The sequence below is a fragment of the Somniosus microcephalus genome, chromosome 20 (genome assembly GCF_052327205.1).
Source record: "Somniosus microcephalus isolate GS21.2 chromosome 20, FLI_Smic_1.0, whole genome shotgun sequence".
NCBI lineage: Eukaryota > Metazoa > Chordata > Chondrichthyes > Squaliformes > Somniosidae > Somniosus > Somniosus microcephalus.
This window is the reverse complement of record NC_141006.1, coordinates 35434056-35453684: the sequence shown is the minus strand read 5'-3', so window position 1 is coordinate 35453684 and position 19629 is coordinate 35434056. Positions and strand designations below refer to the sequence as shown.

Here is a 19629-nt window from a genome sequence, read left to right as displayed (position 1 = left end):
TAAATGCAAATTAGTCCAAGGTTAGTGCATGTCTTTTTACTTACCCTCAATTTTTCCTTTATGTCTTTATTCATCCATGGTGTCTCATTAGTGTTTTGTTTGTTCTTGCTTATTAGCAGAATATATTTTTTCCTTGGACTCTCTGTTGAACACCATTTTAAATGTTTCCCATTGCTGCTCTACATCATTGTTTGCCAATATTGTTGTCCATTTTATTTTCCCAAGTTCTATTCTTAGCCCTTTAAAATGGTCTTTTCTCCCATGTATTACCCTGGTCTTTGTCATACTGACATCATTCTCAATTATTATCTTAAAGTGTATTATATTAAGGTCACTATTGCCTAGATGTTCCCCTACTTTTACTTCTCTTATCTGCTCTTATTCATTCCCCATTACTAGATCCAGTAGCCAATCACCCTCGTCTGGCTTCTTACATACTGGGTTAGAAAGGAGTCCTGTACACAATGTAGGAACTTTATTCTCTTATCCCCTTTACCTACCTCTTCTAGCCAACTAATTTGGGGGTAGTTGAAATCTTCCATGATTATTATTCTATGTTTTTTACTAATTTCCCTAATTTGTTTGTATATGTCTTCCACCACCTCCCTTCCACTATTAGGTGGTCTATAGATTAGCCCCATTAGTGTGATTGATTCTTTATTATCTTTTATCTCTATCCACATGGATTTTATTTCTGTCTTACTGATAACTGCATCAATTTTTTCTACTGCCATTATGTTACCTCTAATAAGTACAGCTACTCCTTCACTTCTTTTTTCCCTACACTACCTCAGCTGAATGATTATCTTAAAGTAACCCCTTAGCCAAAGATATCAGCTGCTTTCAAGTACGGGGGGTGGAATTTTAACATGAGAAAACAGGTGGGTTAGGAACGTGGGGGTAGTTAAAGTTTAAAAAGAAATCAAAATCCCGACCCCAACCCATCCAATTTCAACTTTTACTCAGGCGAGACGGTGGGTGGGCAGCCAACCTGCTGCCATTTTAAATAAGATATGGAGGCCTGAAGCCACTGCTTCAACTTGCTCTGCAGATTTTACTGCAACCGGCCGGGGATCCTGGGCCTCGGGATTCCCGGTAGCTACAGCGAGGCGAGCACAGCCTCGGGGAACAATCTTTGTGGGCCGGGAGGAGCAGGATTGCATCCTCCCAGCCCCCAAGCTCACCCATCAGTAGCTCGCCGCTCCCCGGGGTCAGGGATCGGACCCCCCTCCCCCCGGGATCAGAACTCACCGCTGGGGTCAGGGATCCGGCACCTCCGGGGATTGGACACCCCCACCACCCACCCCGGGCTTAGAACTCCCCTCCCCCAGACCCCGCACCTACCCGTTGCTGTGACGTCCTGCTCAGCCAGCGATCCCCGCCCGACTTGAAGCCAGCCTGTCAATCAGGCTAGCTTCCCAGCAAGGAACCTGCCCATGACGTCACATGCAGGCCAAAACTCCAACGCGTGCAGAGAAACTTGGATTTCTGGGCTTCCTGCAGGCTACCATCCGCCCCTCCCCACCCCCCGCCCTGGGCGGGTCGCAAACTTCAAAATCCATCCCGTGCTCCCTAGATGATGCAATGCATCAGCACACAGAATGGAATTAAGATGTTGCAAGAATTTTGGAATGTCAGTAAGTTAAACTGGGTGATAACAGCTACTGGCCTAGAAATTCAGTATCGCCACGTTTGGGGCGCTACAGCCGGGCGTTCGCTAAATTTAGCGCCCGGCGCAACTTAGCGCCACCTTCGCCGAAATTGAGTTGCATCGCCCCAAGAGGTTGCTGCTGCGTGAAAGCAGGCGATGCACGACTATCATAAGGCGCTAAGCCGGCGAGCCGAGGCGCTAACACCTAGGGCGGGCACAGCGCAGGTGCGGCGAGTTGCTGATTGAAGGCAGACACGCTGGCGCCGGTCAGCTGTTAAAGGGGGAGAGTCGATTTGTTTGGCTGCCACGCCCTGCACACTGCAGCCCTGAAGCTAGGCCTGACCATTGCTGGTTCAATAGTTCAACGCCCAGGAAAATGGAGAAGGCTAGGGAGCGAGCGGAGTGCTTCAGCGAGGGTGCCCTGAGGCTACTGGTTGGCACAGTGGAGCGCAGGAGACCTGTCCTCTTCCCTGACAGTGGGAGGAGGCCGCTTCCCAGCGAGTACCGAAAAGCCTGGAGGAAGGTGGCAAACAGGGTGACTACCAACAGCATGGTTGCCAGGACTCCAGTTCAAAGCAGAAAAAAGTTCAACGACCTCACTCGGGTTGTCAGGGTGAGTTCCCTTTCCACTATCCTCTTCATCCCTGCATGTGCACCTCACTTTATGGCCAAAGGGACCTGAAAGCCCCAATGCCCAGCCCTCATCCAAGAGCTATGGGACTCTCATGAAAACCACTTGCGCATTTAGCACTTTACACACTGTCAGGGCTATTCCAGCATGGGAGGCAGTGCAGGCAAGATGAGGGCTTGACACTGTCAGGGCTATTCCACCATGGGAGGCAGTGCAGGCAAGATCAGGGCTTGAAACTGTCAGGGCTATTCCAGCATGGGAGGCAGTGCAGGCAAGATCAGAGCTTGACACCGTACTTAGAGGCCATCCTATCTCATGGGGCAAGCTGGCCCACAATCGCAGGCAGCAGCTATGGACCGGGGGGAGGCCGTCCTGACCTGAAAGAGCTCAGCGACCTGGAGCAGCGTGTAGAGCGCATTATGGCAGGCCGGCTGATTAGCCCCGTCGCCAGTGGAGATGCCGACCCTGTTCTGGACAGCAATGGTAAGGTCATCACCTTTTTGACCTCTCTCTTTCCACTTGTGCCTCACACCAGCATCCTTTGCCACTATCGAACCAATGCAGTGCATAGCAGCACTCATGCCTCCCTCGCTGCCACCCTGTCCTCACTCTAAAGCAACTCTTGTGCCTCCCTGCTTTCAGATGCTGATTCGCCAGGTGAGGAGGCGGCCCCTCAAGCTGCCACTGTCAGTGATTCTGAATTCGAGGAGGAGGAAGAGGAAGCCGGCCCATCAGTGCCACCCTCAGCCAAGGCAGCCCATGGCCATGAAGGGGACACGTCTTCCCTGGAGGGGAGCAGTGGGGGGAAGGGTCTGAGGAGAGTGAAGCTCCGGGGCCCAGTGGGCTGCAGCAATGCGGGAGGGGTGGGGAAGCTCGGCGGCCTTCTCCCCGGAGGGTGAGTGCGGCCTCCAGTCCTGCTACGGTGAGCGCAGAGGAGGTGTGGCTCCTTGGTGAAATGGGCACCCAGGCTGAGCGCAGGCACACTGAGCTCATGGCTGTAGTGGCAAGGATGCCTGACTCCATAGAGTCACTGGCAAGGAGTGTTCAGGAATTTGGGGCAGCACAGGCCAGGAGTGTTCAGGAATTTGGGGCAGCACAGGCCAGGAGTCTGCAGGAATTCGGGGCAGCACAGGCCAGGAGTCTGCAGGAATTCGGGGCAGCACAGGCAAGGAGTCTGCAGGGTTCCGTAGCAGCACAGGCTAGGAGTCAGCAGGACTTTGCTGCATCACAGGCGGCTTCCAGCCAAGTGCTCAGTCGTGCCGTGCATTCACTGGCTGGTCTGATGCAGACACAGATCAGGGCCACACGGGCACTAACTGCTGCCACCCTCGCTGGATTGGCCAGGCATCGCCAAGTCCCTCGCCACGCTGCAGCGGCCCAGCAGTCTGTGCTTCAGCAGATTTCTGCGCATGCTGCAGTGCTGGCCCATGCGAGTGCCAGTGTATCAGCCGACCAGGGAGTGCCTGTGCTCTGTCAGGTTGGCAGCATTCCTGCTGCCAACACTGTCACTCCTCCACTGCAGCTGCCACCACCCATAGGACAGACTGCTGCCGCCCAAGCAGAGTTGGAGCAGTCAGCAGCCGGGCCCTCCAGGCCCAGAGCTGGTCCAGGCTGTTCCCCAAGGGCATCTGCCATCTCACAATCTGACCCTCAGCAGCCTTACCCCAGCCTTGCTGCAGCCACTGGGGTCCCATTGAGGAGCTGCTGCAGGGCGGGAAGGGGCCACTCGCGGAAGCAAGGCGGATCACCCTCGCAGGGGAAAAAGGTGTGGCCAAATGTTGTGTTTATATATGAAGGCCGAGAATGTTTTTTTTATATATGAAGGCCGAGACTGTTGGGTTTGTTTTTTATATGAGGGCCGGGAATGTTGTGTTTGTTTTTTGAGAGGGCCGGGAATGTTGTGTTTGTTTTTTATATGAGGGCCGGGAATGTTGGGTTTGTTTTTTATATGAAGGCCGAGGATAATGGTCATTTTTGTTTAACTGTTTTTTTCATTTTCTGAAGGTTGTGAGAGCCAGTTATGTCCCTGGCTGTTTTTTGGGGGGTTTATCTGAATTAGTTTGTCATGCGGGAAGCGCACAGAGTTTGCACAATGAAAAATTTTCTTTACTCACATTGTACATGTTTGCACTTTGAACTATTTGTTGCCTTGACCGGCTGAGGGTTTGCAGAGCGGCTCTATTCATGTTCTTTCATTGGCACAAGCCATTCCGAGAGGGGGCCTAGAACTGAGTTGCAATAAGCCGCCAAAGGACGGCCCTTGCACTTTGTGCCTCCCTCCCGTCTTGGTGCTCCTCCTCCTCCTCTTCCTCTGGTGGTCCTCCAATGTCCGCTGGCAGTGGCTGAGTCCTGAGGATAGCCAGGTTGTGCAACATGCAGCACACTACAACGAAATGGGAGACTCGCTCAGGCGAGTACTGTAGGGCTCCTCCGGAATGGTCCAGACAGCGGAACCGTTGCTTGAGCACGCCGATTGTGTGCTCAATGATGTTCCTGGTAGCTTGATGGCTGTCATTGTATCGCTCTTCAGCAGGGGTGCTGGGCGCACGGAGCGGGGTCATCAGCCAGGTGCACAAAGGATAGCCCTTGTCCCCGAGAAGCCATCCTCGTGGGTGAGCCTGGGCTTTGAAAATGTCTGCCACAGAAGTCTGGTGCAGGATGAAGGCATCGTGGCTGCTGCCTGGAAAGCGGGCATTGACAGCTAGTATGAGCTGCCTGTGGTCACACACCAACTGGACATTGAGCGAATGGTAGCCCTTCTGGTTGCGGTAATCCTCGGCATTCTCTAGAGGTGCCCGCAAAGCCACATGCATGCAGTCAATGGCGCCCTGGACCATGGGGAAGCCCGCTATTCTTCCAAATCCCATTGCACACTCTTGCTGCTTATCCAGGGTCATGGGGAAGATGTACTGACGTCTCCTTCTGAAAGGGCATTGGTCACCTGGTGGATGCAGCAATGTACCGCGAACTGGGAGATGTTGGCGATGTCCCCAGTAGCGGATTGGAAGGAGCCGGTGGCATAGAAGTTGAGAGCCACCGTCACCTTCACTGCCACTGACAGAGACGTCCTGCTCCTCAGCTGTGGCTGTAGATCTCTGCGAAGCAGGTGGCAGATCTCAGTGACCACCTCCCTTCTGAATCACAGCCTCCGAACACACTGGTCCTCAGACATGTTCAGATATGAGAACTGCTGGCGGTATACCCTGGGTGGGTAAGGCCTCCTGTGCCGACGCCTGTTGGCCCTTCTCCATCTGGCCATGATTGACACTGTCTCACGCTGTCTCTGAGCCCTTTGAATGCAATGCAGAAAGCCAACGGTTCCACCCATTGCAGCCCCCATTATATGTGGCGACTCTAGGCTATGGCACTGAAAGTTAAATCCAAGTGCAAAGCTCTGGCCTGAAGCCAGAAGTACCTGTGCGAGCGTTGAGTCAAAGCAGAAAGCTCTCTCCCTTTGTCTCTCTCCAAATATCTGTCTCTCACACAGAAGGATTGGCACAAAATGGCTACCACTTATAATGCAGGAGGAATCTCCTTTAAATAGCGCCCCACGCGCCCTGCAGCGACTGGGAACCGTTCCGCTCTACCAGTCGCTGGGGGCGCCAGGCGCACAGAAGGGGAGCGCCACTGAAGTTCCGGATCGGGGCACACCAAGGGCGTTGCACCATGAAATGACGTCAGGATCTGCGCGCGCAGCTGAGCGGGCGCTGCGGTTTTGCGCCGTCGCTAAATCTTGACTGAAGTTCGCGAGAGGCGCAGATCGCACCGCGCCCGGGCGCTAGCCACTTAACGCCCCACTTCTTCTCCTAAGGCGCTAGCGGCTGGCGCTAACAACTGAATTTCTAGGCCACTGTTTCTTCTTGCTAGTGGGAAATGTTATTCAGATATTGTTTGGGCAACATCAGTGGAACATTCCTTTAAGGTACACTACGATGCAATATCTATCACATAAGAGTAAGCAAATGCATCTTGCAGGAGCTGTACAATGGACATTTTCCCCACAGAGTTATATTTTTTAAGATTTTGCACAGTAAGTTTGTGGAACCCATATTCAGAACCCTAATAGAGGATGACATTACTAAGCAAGATCACAACTTCAGAATATGGAGATAGACATGTCTCCTAATCTTGAGCTGTTGATGTACCTCAGGATGCATGGTGGAAATCTAGCACTTTTTAAATGTAATTACCACTGCTCTATTAACCAGATTTCACCAAATTAGCAAACCTTAGCTCCCCCCCATCATCACACCCGAGATTTAACAAACTGTGGGACATTGGGACACACAGCATGCACAAAACATTTGGAAATCGTCTGTCAACGGAGAGAGCATAATAAATATTGGTATTATTCAGAAATTAGCATAAAAAGCAGTCAACTGCCTGAATGCCCTTGCAACACAATGGATGCGCTCCAAATGACTCATTTATTAAAAAATCTCACCAGAAAGACAGACTGCTGGTATTACAATGCACACGTGTAACACTGGCCTTCAACAGCCCAATATCTAAAGCCCAAAAAAGTAATTTCACAGATTACTAGCTTTTCAAAACAAAAATAAATGTTAAAATAATGTTTGCCGTCACCCAAAACAAATGACTGCGCCGTATTCTATCTGTTGTAAACTATGACTACATAGCTCATTGTTTGAATTGTGTGGAACTCAAAAGGCATTTTATTCTTAAATCAAACAAACAATTTAGTGTAGAAGGTTGCCCTAACACGGATCAATTTCCTTCAAATGCTCCAGCTCCATTAAAAACTTAAGATATCTACAAGAATTGAAAGGCAGCTTGGCTCTCAACATTGATAGCAATCATTGATAATAAGATTGCAAATTCACAGCTGTAGCCGTGGCCATGAAATTCAATACATTATTCCTATTAAAAACCATGAAAGAAAAGCATCATGCAATTCTTTGAAAATCTTATGAGCAATCACCTAAAACGGATTTCTGATCCAAGAAAATACTCAGATACTACAAAAAAGTGTAGTGTTCACTTGAGCTACAGTTATTTATTACAGATTGCACATCGAAAGCTTCCATCATGACCTTTTTGGCTAAACTCCTCGACAACGCAAGTGTGTGTCCTTTCCAGAGTTTCAAGGAAATCTAAAGCCGGACTGAATACCCGTGTAATCTCTGAGCCAAACTATTTTCATAAGTGTATTTTCTGAACATTTTAAATCCTGGGTAATATTGTGATCTAGATGGAGAACGGCAGACATTTAAAAGCAAATATAGGGCTGCCAGTTAATTGAGGGTTTGAGATGATGTCAAGTTGCAAAAATTCTTTATAATAGATTATTCTAAACCCTGGAACAAAAGTGCTCCTTATACTAACTCACAGGTTGTCTTTTTCTCTACATATGATAACTATTGAAATTTTATGGGAGGTTTCATTCAGATTTTGATTCTAATTTTTGTAATGGTAATGACTGCCAATATAAATGTTGACTACTAGTTAACTCCCTGTCTTTGAAGTACAGTAATCCCTCTCCAACCGCGGGGGATACGTCCCTGAAAACCCCCGTGGTTAGTAAAACCGCGGTTGGCAAATACAGTATAAATGTTCAAATAACACAATATAAAAGCAATAAAATCATGTTATTTTCCTTAATCCTAAATTAAAAACCGCGTATACGCAAAATTCACTGCCACGGTTGGCAAAAGTTGTCGCAGAAAGGAAACCGTGTATACTTGAAATTCGGGTATGGCAAAACCGCGGTTGGGACGGGATTCCTGCATTGTTACATTCAAACTGGAGGGCTCATGAACCCAGCGTTCCTGCTCCTCCGGGCCCCACAATGGAAAGAAACACAATCACCCTTTCTGTGGCTTCCTCTGGGGTGGATTGTCTTCTAGCCCAGGTTGGCCTGGCAAGAAAGCCACCGCAGTTTCCTTGCTCAGACTCAAATTGGGTCCCAATGACGTCATTGGGACTCGACATGTTTATGTAGAGAAGGACCCTGCTGAATTTGGCGGCTGTCCTTGTTGCCTGCTCAGGAAAGCAGATTCAAATCGTGGACGACAGGATCCTGGCAGCTCCAGGGCAAGGCAGTAACTCAGCATTTTAACTGCCCACCTGCCCGATTCCCGCCAGGTGGGTAGGGCTAAAATCGTCCCCACCCCCTAATCCAGAATAAGTTATCTGAAATATACAGATACAATGCAACAGATGCTCAAGACAGTAACATCCCATTGTTCTGGAAGGCAAATGTAACTCAACAGATTCTTAAATGGTGTTCAGAACCAGAGGGCGCGATCTTGCCAGCCTTGGGGAGGCAGGTATGGAGGAGGGACTGCCAGGAACATGGCAGAATTTGGGGGTGGGTGCCCAACTCGCCTCCATGCCATCTTGCCAGGAGGCGGGTAGTCGTCCCGCGCCAGGTCCAATCTCCTTGGAAGCGGGAAGGGATTAAAGCCTACTAACTGCCCATTAACAGGTAGTTAACAGGCAGAAAATAGGATTATCCCTTTTTGCTCTCAAGTGCGGGCTTCCCAAAGGCTCGGAAACCCGCCAGGTCAGCGAGGCGAGTAGTGGGTCTGCAGGGGTGCAAAAGTGTGCTGTGAAGGTAAGTGATGGGTGCAAGAGTATAGAGGCGAGCATCTGAGGTAAGTGCACTTAACTTTGTTTCTTCCTGCAGGCTTCAGTCGGTGGGTATGCGGAGAGTCTCCCACATCTGCGGTAGAGATGACAGATGGCCGCTGTATTCTCTAATGCAACAACCATCTAATTTTTGCAAAAGAAAGAAGTTTGATGAGGTCTTGAATTCAAGACCTCATCAAACTACAGAGAATGTCAGTGTTTGACAGCTTCACAGAGCTGTCAAACGATGGCAATTCATCTGTCAAAATTTTTTGACAGATGAAATGTCATACATTGACGTTCTCTGCAATCAGCTTTCCCTTAATTGGCCTGCTAAGCCCGCTGGGCAGGCTTAACAAGGTCAATCAAGTGAAAATAGCATGGGTTGGCCAGAAGTTGATGGAGGCGGGATTAAAACCCAAGTGGGAGTCCCGCCTCCAAAAGCTCCCCATTGAGGAAATCACCTCCAGACAGTTTTATGGTAATCCAATGCCAAATTGAGGAAAAGCTGAGACAATGAATCAAATGTTCCTGCAGGATTTCCTAACACTGAAGAAACAAAATGCAGATGCTCAAATCATTGTGTTGAATCTTGGGTTTCCACAAAAAAAATTATTTCAACATTACATAGAAAGAATAGATATCGAAGAGATTGATAGGGAATAGGAGAATAGCAAGTCAAAGGAGTCCAAACATGGAGTGCATGTGCGTGCACACAAACACACTCACAATGGAAAAGAAAATAAGGCGAGGTGTAGAGCAGATGACCAATTAACATCCATTTTGTGCCACAAAGTTGATTTTCAACCCCTTTTTTGGTGGATCCATGCCAAGACACAGATGGGCCCTACTTCCACCACTCAGGAGGCTGGTACATCTCCTCTCACTCACTCATGTAGTGAACACCCAGTGGATCCTAGGCCAAGGTTCCAGAAATTCCAATCCCCTCCTGCGGACTTTTGACATGGGTGACCTTATGGCAGACGGGAATGTCTGCACAAACAAGGCTTTGTGATGGAGGTCAGGACCTGCCATATCTGGGCTTAATTCCTGTGCCTTCCACCATACTTATAATGGAAATACACTGGAAATTCTACAGAAATTTGGAGCAAAGATTTGCAACAGACACTTTGTCATCCTCATTCGTCAACTTGCTATTTACTCAACAATTTGGAAGGATCAATTTGCCTTTCATTAACCAATGCTGGCTTCTGTTTATTTGCTAAATTTTGTTGAATTATTCTCACTGAAATAGTCACCAGTATTTTTAATCACTCCACAAATTGGGTTAGAAATTCTAGAATTCCTAGAATTGCATTTGAATTTTTCTTAAAGTTTGGGATCTCATTGGCAACAGTTTTCTTTTAGTTTTGGACTCTACCCTCATGTCCACCAGCATGAAGTGTCACAACTTCTTCCTTTGTTTAATAATCTCAGATCCATTCCATTTGGCCTTGTGGTTTCTAGAATTTGTGCTGTAGGTACTCAATGGCCATTTCATTGTAGACTGTTACATCCTTTTTTTTATTATTCGTTTATGGGATGTGGGCGTCGCTGGCAAGGCCTGCGTTTATTGCCCATCCCTAGTTGCCCTCGAGAAGGTGGTGGTGAGCCAACTTCTTGAACCGCTGCAGTCCGTGTGGTGAAGGTACTCCCACAGCGCTGTTAAGGAGGGAATTCCAGGATTTTGACCCAGCAACGATGAAGGATCGGTGGTATACTTCTAAGTCAGAATGGTGTGTGACTTGGAGCTGGTGGTGTTCCCATGCGCCTAGGTGGAAGAGGTCACTGGTTTGGGAGGTGCTGCCGAAGAAGCCTTGGCGAGTTGCTGCAGTGCATCTTGTAGATGGTACACACTGCAGCCACGGTACGCTGGTGGTGGAGGGAGTGAATGTTTAAGGTGGTGGATGGGGTGCCAATCAGGCAGGCTGCTTTGTCCTGGATGGTGTCGAGCTTCTTGAGTGTTGTTGGAGCTGTACTCATCCAGGCAAGTGGAGAGCATTCCATCACACTCCTTACTTGTGCCTTGTAGATGGTGGAAAGGCTTTGGGGAGTCAGGATACTTGCTGCAGAATACCTAGCCTCTGACCTGCTCTTGTTGCCACAGTATTTATGTGACTGATCCAGTTAAGTTTCTGGTCAATGGTGACCCCCAGGATGTTAATGGTGGGGGATTCGGCGATGGTAATGCCGTTGACTGAGATGGTAATCCTCCATTGACTGAGATGCATTGCTAATACTTCACTGAACCTGCTTGACACATCTGTTATAAACAAGAGATGAAAACTATTTGTAAAATGGAAATCGAAGTATTTCCACCTATGTACATTACCTCATAGTGAATCAAGGTCCACTTAGTTCTTGTGTCTATCTTTGATTTATTCACACATACATGCCTCATTTTTAACAAACTGGATCACGCAAAGGTGCTTCAAAGTCTATTTTTTACTCTATGTCATACTTGCAGCAGTGTGCTGTTTGCCAACTACTGTACATTCATTATAATCTGACCATTAAACAAAAACTGCTGCTACACATTCATAGCCTTAAGGCAGAACAATGTCACAGAATCACAGAATCACAGAAACCCACAGTGCAGATAGAGGCCATTTCAGCCCAGCGAGCCTTGGGATAGTGTACATAAATACCTTGGTGGAAAACAATCACAACAAACAGAAAACCAGTCAGACTTATGTTTTCCATTAGGCCATTTACTGTTCTATACAGTATAACACTAACATCTTTATGCACGCTTCATCTATCCCATAGACAAATAGCACAGTTTATGGACCATACGCACAAATTATAAGACAGATTGTGCAATCATGAAAAGCACAAAATAAACAAATTACTTATTAAACTGTAGATCCTTATATAGAGTGTAGATCCTATACTTGAATTATGACCTTGATTGTCAATTCAAATTTGTTATATCCAGTACTGATAATCAGACATCCATTGTGTTACTGTACCCATAAGGTTACTATTTTTCATTACCAACATCTACTTCCTTCGCTGTACAGGCCACTAACACCACCAGCTAACTTTCACAAATCGAAACGGGGACAAAAACATGGCCTATACACAGTGCACCAGAACAAATAGGACAGCAGATAAATTGTAGGCATGTATGTGGGCAGAACTGATGCTTTAGGGGTGATTGCCCACGGTGGCAATGCACAGAATCAAGTCAGGACCAAATCACAAAATGTAATTTTTGATATCAAAAAATAATTAAATATGTAGTCCAGATCAGTATCAATAATCCAATTGAAGGCGAATCAGATATGAAGTTACATCCCTTCAGTATGAGTCACAGGGTGTACTCATAATGATGGAACGTTGATGCAATTTGAGCACAATCTCCATTACTGCTTCAGAGCTGATTTCTCTGCCCCTTTCCTTCCCCTGCATCCTCCTCAAAACAGGACCACTCGGATTAATTTCCTCAGGTATTAACATGCCCCTGGCCCCCGCCACCACCCCCATCCAGATAGGCCCATCCACTGCTGAGCCTAGAATCAGCCACTGGGGCAGGACATTGGAGTACTGCAGCAAGGGCCTCAGAGATCACAGACATCAGGAGCTAGAAGGTGCCCTACTGCCAGACATGGTACACAAAATGGTGAAGGGAAACTTACCCACCAGTCTTCAGCCTGCCCTGGGACTCCTGTGGACCCTCCAGTTAGCAGGGTCGGAGGGCTGTTCATAGTGCCACGTTTCACCTGGCACTCTTGTGCCGAGACATCCAGTACTCGTTCCTCCAGGAAAATGAGGTGGGAGGTTATAATGTCCCCTTCCTGTTTCATTAGGTTGCCTGTGATGGACCTGCATCCACTGCAGGCACAGGCTCAGCTCTACCGCCCAAGAGAAGGCCCAAAAATCTCGGGTCAACCTAAAAGGTGTCAAGATCCAGCAAAATGGTCTCCGTCCCTCCTTCCCTTTCCATTGTGCCCAGGGAAATAGGTGTTCCCAAATGGCAAGGTTCAGGAAATTCAACCCTCACATTTTCAGAGTATTTGAATTTTATATAAATTACACAGAAGATATACCGTTGCGTGTACATTAGAACAGTGACATATTTCTAGTTCAATTTTTATGCATCATATTTGTTTTCTCTGTGCAACGCCATCTGTACCTTCCTCTTTGTCATACAGTTGTACAGATCCTTTCCCAAAATATTTAATACAATATTGTTCCTACACATTTCTGCTAAAACCCAGTTAACAGCTCTTGTACTTGTCAATTGTTTCTCTGTTTGAACTTACGTCAATATTTCTTTCCCTCTGCCTTATTACAAAAAGTGTGCCAATTTGCTTAATATTTTTTCCAAATACTATCTTACAATACATTCTACAAATACATAATCTGAATACAAACTATGCAACTGTCCCAGATTTTTTGCCCTACAAGAAAACATACAGCACAAAATATACTGTGCTACTCATTGTGACTGAGATCATGAACCCTGGTAAATAATGGTGGATTTAAAACTTCCCATCCGAGCAGCTATGTTAATTTGTTCAGGATTTTTATTTATGCATGGTATTTGTTTCAACGCTTCAGCAGAACACAAATGCTTTATAACTCATTCACCCTTTCCACTTGCCAAAATGCAAGCCAAAGATTTTGGGGAATTATATCTGCAACCATTTTTCATGAGCTTCCGGTTGGAAATTAATTAAAACATACACACACACTGTTTCTGTGGAGCTGAATCCTGGTCAGGTTGTCAAACACAGTCTAAAAATCTTGCACAAGAGCTTTGCCTCTGTATGAAGCTTTCAAGCTGGCAAATATCCCTTTATGTCATGGTCTCCCTTTATGCAAAAGTCGTTTTTCTGCGCTGCTACGAAATCCATGCAATTAATGTGTCCAGCTTTCATACAGTAAGACAACAGGTGAATGTACATGTACAAACAAGCCAATACAATATAGTAGTAATGTCAGCTCTGCCAATGACCATCGCTGTTTATACAGAGGAACAACCTTCACAGCCCTTTAAAACAAACTGATCACATTACACATATTAACTTGTGCAGATACCACCTCCAGACTAATTAAGGAACCCATCATCTTAACAACCATTTTATGTAATGCAGGCGCATCTCTCCATTTGGTCTTTATATTCATTCATTAAAAATGTTGGGGATGAGTGGACTGTGCAGGTGAGGAGACCCTCGGCAATGAACGGCTGGCTGCCTGTGATAGTTACAGTGAAGAACACAACCACAGATTTCAGAGGGAATTACAGGAATATAAAACTGTCCATTCTGATGCCAGAACATGCACTTTACAAGGATTGATTTTTGAGGGAGGGAGAGGGAGTTTTGGAGTAAGGATACTTCACAACAATTAAGCATCATGAAAGGTGGCATCACACAGAAAAAAAACCCCATTGAAGTGGCAGTAAAATCACATTTAGTCTTCCAAGCATCTTCCCACATACGAACAATGCACAATACACAGCCCTTGTCAGCACCAGTAAGTTCATGAACAGTAAATTCATATACTTGCCATATTGATGAATCTTCTGTCCCGCTGACCTCCAAGAAGTCATATCCATCTTCCAACTGAAAGTCTGTGAAGACCAGTGCAATGGTATCACCAGGCTCAGCCAGAATAGTCCAAGTACAGTCCGCATTATTATCATAATCTGACGGAAAACTGGGGCTCGAGATAACTCCACTCTGCCCACGCAAGGTCCCTCCACAGCCATCATCCGCTGCAAAAATATATATATGAATACATTTTAATAAAAGGAACTGGAAAGGGAGCATTTGAAGAAAATGAAAAACCTTTGTCTTGAAAATGTGAGTAATTTTTAATCAGTTTGCTGTGGCTTTTATTATTTTTAAATTACAGTTCACAGTACAAAAGGTTTTCAGTGAATAAACAGAGCTTTTTTTTTAAATCAATGGAGTATAACTCAAACACAATTAATTTGCCATAGTTTCTGTTGAAGTTAAAAATATCAAGCAACCGGAGGGAAGGATTAAAATATGCTCCTAAATGAAACTAAACCCTTCTCGTGTCACAGTAAACTTCTGTTAATTTATGTTTATTCTACTAAAGCAAAACAAATATCCTTGGAGACACTTGTGGTGAATCCATCTCATTGATTAGTAGTTTCGTAACTAGCAGATCAATAGATTAGACTGTTGAATTGTCGCTCAATGCCACAGGTTAACAGTTATGATAGCCAAATGACAGCTCAGTACTTAAAAGCTGATGATGTACCAGAGTGACTGTACTTGGGTTATACTTTCCCTGCAAAAAAAAAGCATATTCAGCATATTTTGTGTTCATTTGTGTGGGTTTTCATCTTATTAATATTGAAAATAGCTTGTAGTAACATGAAAGGTGACGTAAGAAAACTACTAGGCACTTGGTCTAAGCGTTGAACAAAGCTTTAATCAACTGTTTTACAACATGGAGGTCTAGTTGTGTCCTTCACTAGTTCCTGTTAAGAATGTCCTGCGCAAGCTGGGCCCGTGCCTGAGTATTTATACTCTCCCTGGACAGCGCCACCCATAGGCCGCTCAGTATTATTTCATAAGTCTTTCTTTCATGAATGACTGATTCATGTCATAAGGTACATGGGTAAAAATGTTCCATTCAATTAATTCCATCTACCCCCTATATATTGAGAGATCAGGAATGCTGCAGAAAAAAAAATCATTGTGACAAAGAACCAGCGATTACAAAGAACCAGCGATGAAACCACAAAAGAAGAGGTGGGAAATGACCATTCATTTTTATATAACAAATGTATAATATATACACACAATTAGAAAGTGCTTTTAATTTGTTTTCTACTTTAGGAGTGTCATCCATTTGGTTTTAGACTAGACAAGTGTGGTTTCTGTTCAGGAATTTCTCAACAGGAAAGAAAAAATATTTTATCTATATTCCATCACAGCCTTCGTGCTATCAGTTTGCTTATCCGACATCCAGTCTTGACTGAGCTGCAATTTCTTCCAGCGAAACATTGGTAAAATAAAAGCCATTGGCCTAGAAATTAGGTATAGCCCCGTTTGGGGCGCCAGCCTCGCCAGGGCACTAAAAGTAGCGCCCCGGAAGCAGTCGCGGCCGCCCGCCGGAAATTCAGTTGGAGCGCCCCAAAGGGAAGCGCGGCGCTACTGGAGGCACCCCGCATCCCTCTTGGGGTGCTGCGACTGAATATCGCTGTGCAATGTGCCGCAGTGCCACACACTGCGGCACGTCGCGCTGTGGTACTGCAGGCCTTCCGCCCCTTCTTAAAGGGGAGGGGCCTTGTGCAGCGCGATCTGGGGCCCAGCTGGGCCCCTGAGGAACGCGAGTGCCAGCAAAAGAGCCCGGCACCAAGGAGAAGTGCCGGGCTCTTGGAACGCAGCCGGCACTCCGCGGGGGGGGGGGGTGGTGTCAGGAGGCCGGGGACGGGAGCGCAGAGAGGTGCTGGCAGGCGGCCAACAACAAAAATGGCCACCCCGCACCTCTCCTTTATTTAGCGCCTCTACCGCCGCAGGTAGGCCCCCCTGAACCGGTCGCAGATAGCATCCGGTGGTAAATCAGGGGGCGCTTCCTAATATCGCGGCCGGGGCATTAGCGGGGCGCTGCGCACACCGATGACGTCATCGGTAGCGGTGCAACGCTAACGGTTAACGCCACCATTAGCGTCCCGCAGAATTTAGCGGGAGGCGCGGCCAGTGGCTTGCAACCCATTTAGCGCCCTCTTAAGGTGCTAACGGGTGGCGCAGCCACCTGAATTTCTGGGCCATTGTGTCTTCGCCCCCCTGCCAAAAAGAACCTATCCACACCAACAACTCCCTCTTTGGCCACTGTCTCAGGCTGAACCAGATTGTTCGCAATCTCGCCCTTCCATTTGACACAATGCTGAGCTTCCAACTCCATCTCTTCTCTGCAACAATTACTTCCAGCCAGGGTCAGGCTGGCTCCCCTGAACGGATGCAAGATTCTTAGAGATGCTCATCAAAAAAGGGGAGTGTTGATAACACAAAGCTATGAAACCATTCATATTTCCCACACGGCTAGTCTGCCCCTACTTACACCTCCATAACATTGTCGCTTTCCACATTTCCTCAGTCTTTCTGCGCCAAAACTCTTATCCATGCTCTTGTCATCTCCAGATTCAGCCATTCCAATGCTGTCCAAGCTGACTTCCCAACTTCTGCCTTCTGTAAACTTCACTCATCCAAGACTTTACTGCTCATATCCTACTCACCTGTTAACCCCATCCTTACTGAACTACACTAGTTCCCTGTCCCCATATTCCTCCTAGTTAAATTTCTCACCCTTGTGCTTAAAATATTTCATGGCCTCATCCCTCCCTATCTCTGTAACCTCCAGCACTACAACCCTCCCTTCCAAACTCTCCATTCCTCTGACTCTAACTCTTTGTGCAATGCCGTCCCCTCCCACACCACCCCTCCCCTCCCCACCCCCATGTTCTACCATTTTGGCTGTGTCTTCAGCCAACTAGGCTTACTGCTCGAGAATTTCTACCATAACATTCTCCACCTCCCGCTCCTTCATTCTTTGAAACCTTCCTCTTCGACCAAGCTTTAGGTCATCGGTCCAAATCTCTCCTTGGCTTGGAATCTTGTGTTAGGCACATTGGCGGGGGGGGCATGAAAAGGCACTGGGCCGGATTTTGCGACCCCTATGTGTGCGTACGAGGTGTGTACGCACCCATAGGGGCCACGCAAGTGCCGGGTTTAGGCAAGCGAAGCGCATGCGCTGAAATCTGGCACTTGCAATCTGTCAAGTCTTGACAGATCATCCGCCTGCCCGGGAAAAGGGCCTCCGCGGGCAGAGAGTTGCACTTTCTGCACAACTTCCGCCCGCTGAAAGCCTTTAAAAAATCTTACACCTGGTAAAAGCCTGCGCAAGACCTGCTTTTACCAGCCTAAAGGGGAAAAATTGAGTCGCGCCCCATTTGGGGCACTAACTTCGCTGGGGCGCTACTTTTAGTGCCACGAAAAAACTAGCGCCTCCCGCGGCCGAAATTCATCAGTAGCGCCCCAAGAGGGAAGCGGGGCGCTACCAGAAGTGCGCCGCCTCTTTCTTGGTGCGCTGCGAGGGAACATAGTGTCCGGCGGTAAGTCAGGGGGCGCTGCCAAAGATCGCGGTCGGGGCGTGAGTGGGGCGCTGCGCACAGCGATGGCGCAGCGGGGCGCTAACGGTTACTGCCGCTGCTAACCTCCCGCTGAATTTCGCGGGAGGCATTGGCAGCGTCGTGCCCGGACGCTAGTTGCTTTGCGCCCCATTGGGGCGCTAACGGTTGGCGCAAAGCAACTGAACTTTTCCCCCAAGAGTTTAAAAAAATAACATTTTTTCCACTCATTTATAATTCAAAAAATACTTTTAAAAAAGAGTTTATTTTTAGCCCCGCAAGAAACGAATTATTTTTTCAAAAAATTAAATTTTTGTTTAAAATATTTAATAATATATATTTAATGTTTAACTTTTTTAAGTGATCCCCATTCATACTTTTGACTGTTCCGTGCGTAGAGGCCTGTCAAAAGTGTGAAGGGAATTCCTTTCTTTGATTGGCCTGCGCCCCTGGGGTACATGGGCCTCTGCGTATTTCGTAGAGGAGAGGTCCAGGATTGCAAGTCTCGGGACCTATGGAGCCAGCAGGTGAGTGCATAGATTATTCCCGATCCGTAGGAAGCCTTTGATCGGAAAATATGGCCCACTATTTAGATGGAAGTTGTTATTCTTTGAAATAAAAGGTTATTGTTTTCCACTTAATGTACTTTTTTCTTTCACAAAAGGAGGTACGAGTTATGGCTGTGGCATGTGATGAATTTTCATGATTAATAATGCAAACTTCAGAACTCAGTCAATAGTCCAACTCTGTACCTTACCTCTATCCCACTCCTTATCCGCTTTTGGACTTTGGAAAGAGTAACTATTTCCTTGATGAGTTCTAGACTATCGTTAAGAAAATGGAATAGAGAAATAAACAAGCATTTCACACCTTTGTCAGTATTTCCCCTTTCCATGGATCAAGTTGTGACGTAGAGCCCAGCTAAATGTTTCCAAAAGCAAGCATGAGGCATAAAATGACTTGACGATCCTTGCACAAAAATGTATAAGTGACCAAAGCAATAGTGCAGTTAGAAATGTGCATAGTGGTACAAATCTAATGGTACTCTTCAGTGCAAGATTCAAAAGCCAGGCAAGGGCAATGCCCCAAAAGCCAGTGTAACTGGAGTAGAGGAAACTTTCACAACTCAGACACCTGTCAAGGCAAAAGATGATGAATGGTATACAGCTGTGGTAGACTTGGGAGGCCTCAGACCATGCAGGTATTTAACCAAAGCAATGAAAAATGTTAACTACTTTTGTATTTGACCAAGTCCTTGTTCACCCGTATCCCCTATAACAGCCCAAAATGCACAAGAGGGTCCTGCCTCTCAGCCAACTGATGGGCCAAAAATGTGATGAAAAGGCCACAATTAGAAAAGCATTTATGCAAGCACACTTTTTAAAAAGTGAGTCTTCAAATATGTATTTGATTTTTGCATCTAGCAGAAATATAATTAATTCAAATTTAAATTTATGATTTTTTACAAACTTTTGTTGATTCATAGTATCACTGTAGTCAGGAATTGCATTTTGTGACAAAGCAGTGTACTCCAAGGGAATGGTAGTGTAGTGGTAATGCCACTGGACTAGTAATCCAGTAGGCCTGGACTAATCCAAGAAATGTGAATTCAAATCCCAGCCACGTGGGGAATTTAAATTC

The 19629-nt window shown here is 46.7% G+C and overlaps 1 protein-coding gene across 1 annotated transcript in view; it reads right to left on the bottom strand.

Moving 5' to 3' along the window:
- Positions 1-12880: 12880 nt before the first annotated feature.
- The window catches only part of LOC147103116 (CUB and sushi domain-containing protein 2-like), a 904868-nt gene continuing 898119 nt past the window's right edge, over positions 12881-19629 (bottom strand). Inside the window, exon 5 of the mRNA XM_085962436.1 lies at positions 12881-14598. Coding sequence (XP_085818562.1) covers positions 14003-14598 — 596 coding nt within the window. The 3' untranslated portion in view covers positions 12881-14002. The remainder of the gene's footprint in view (positions 14599-19629) is intronic.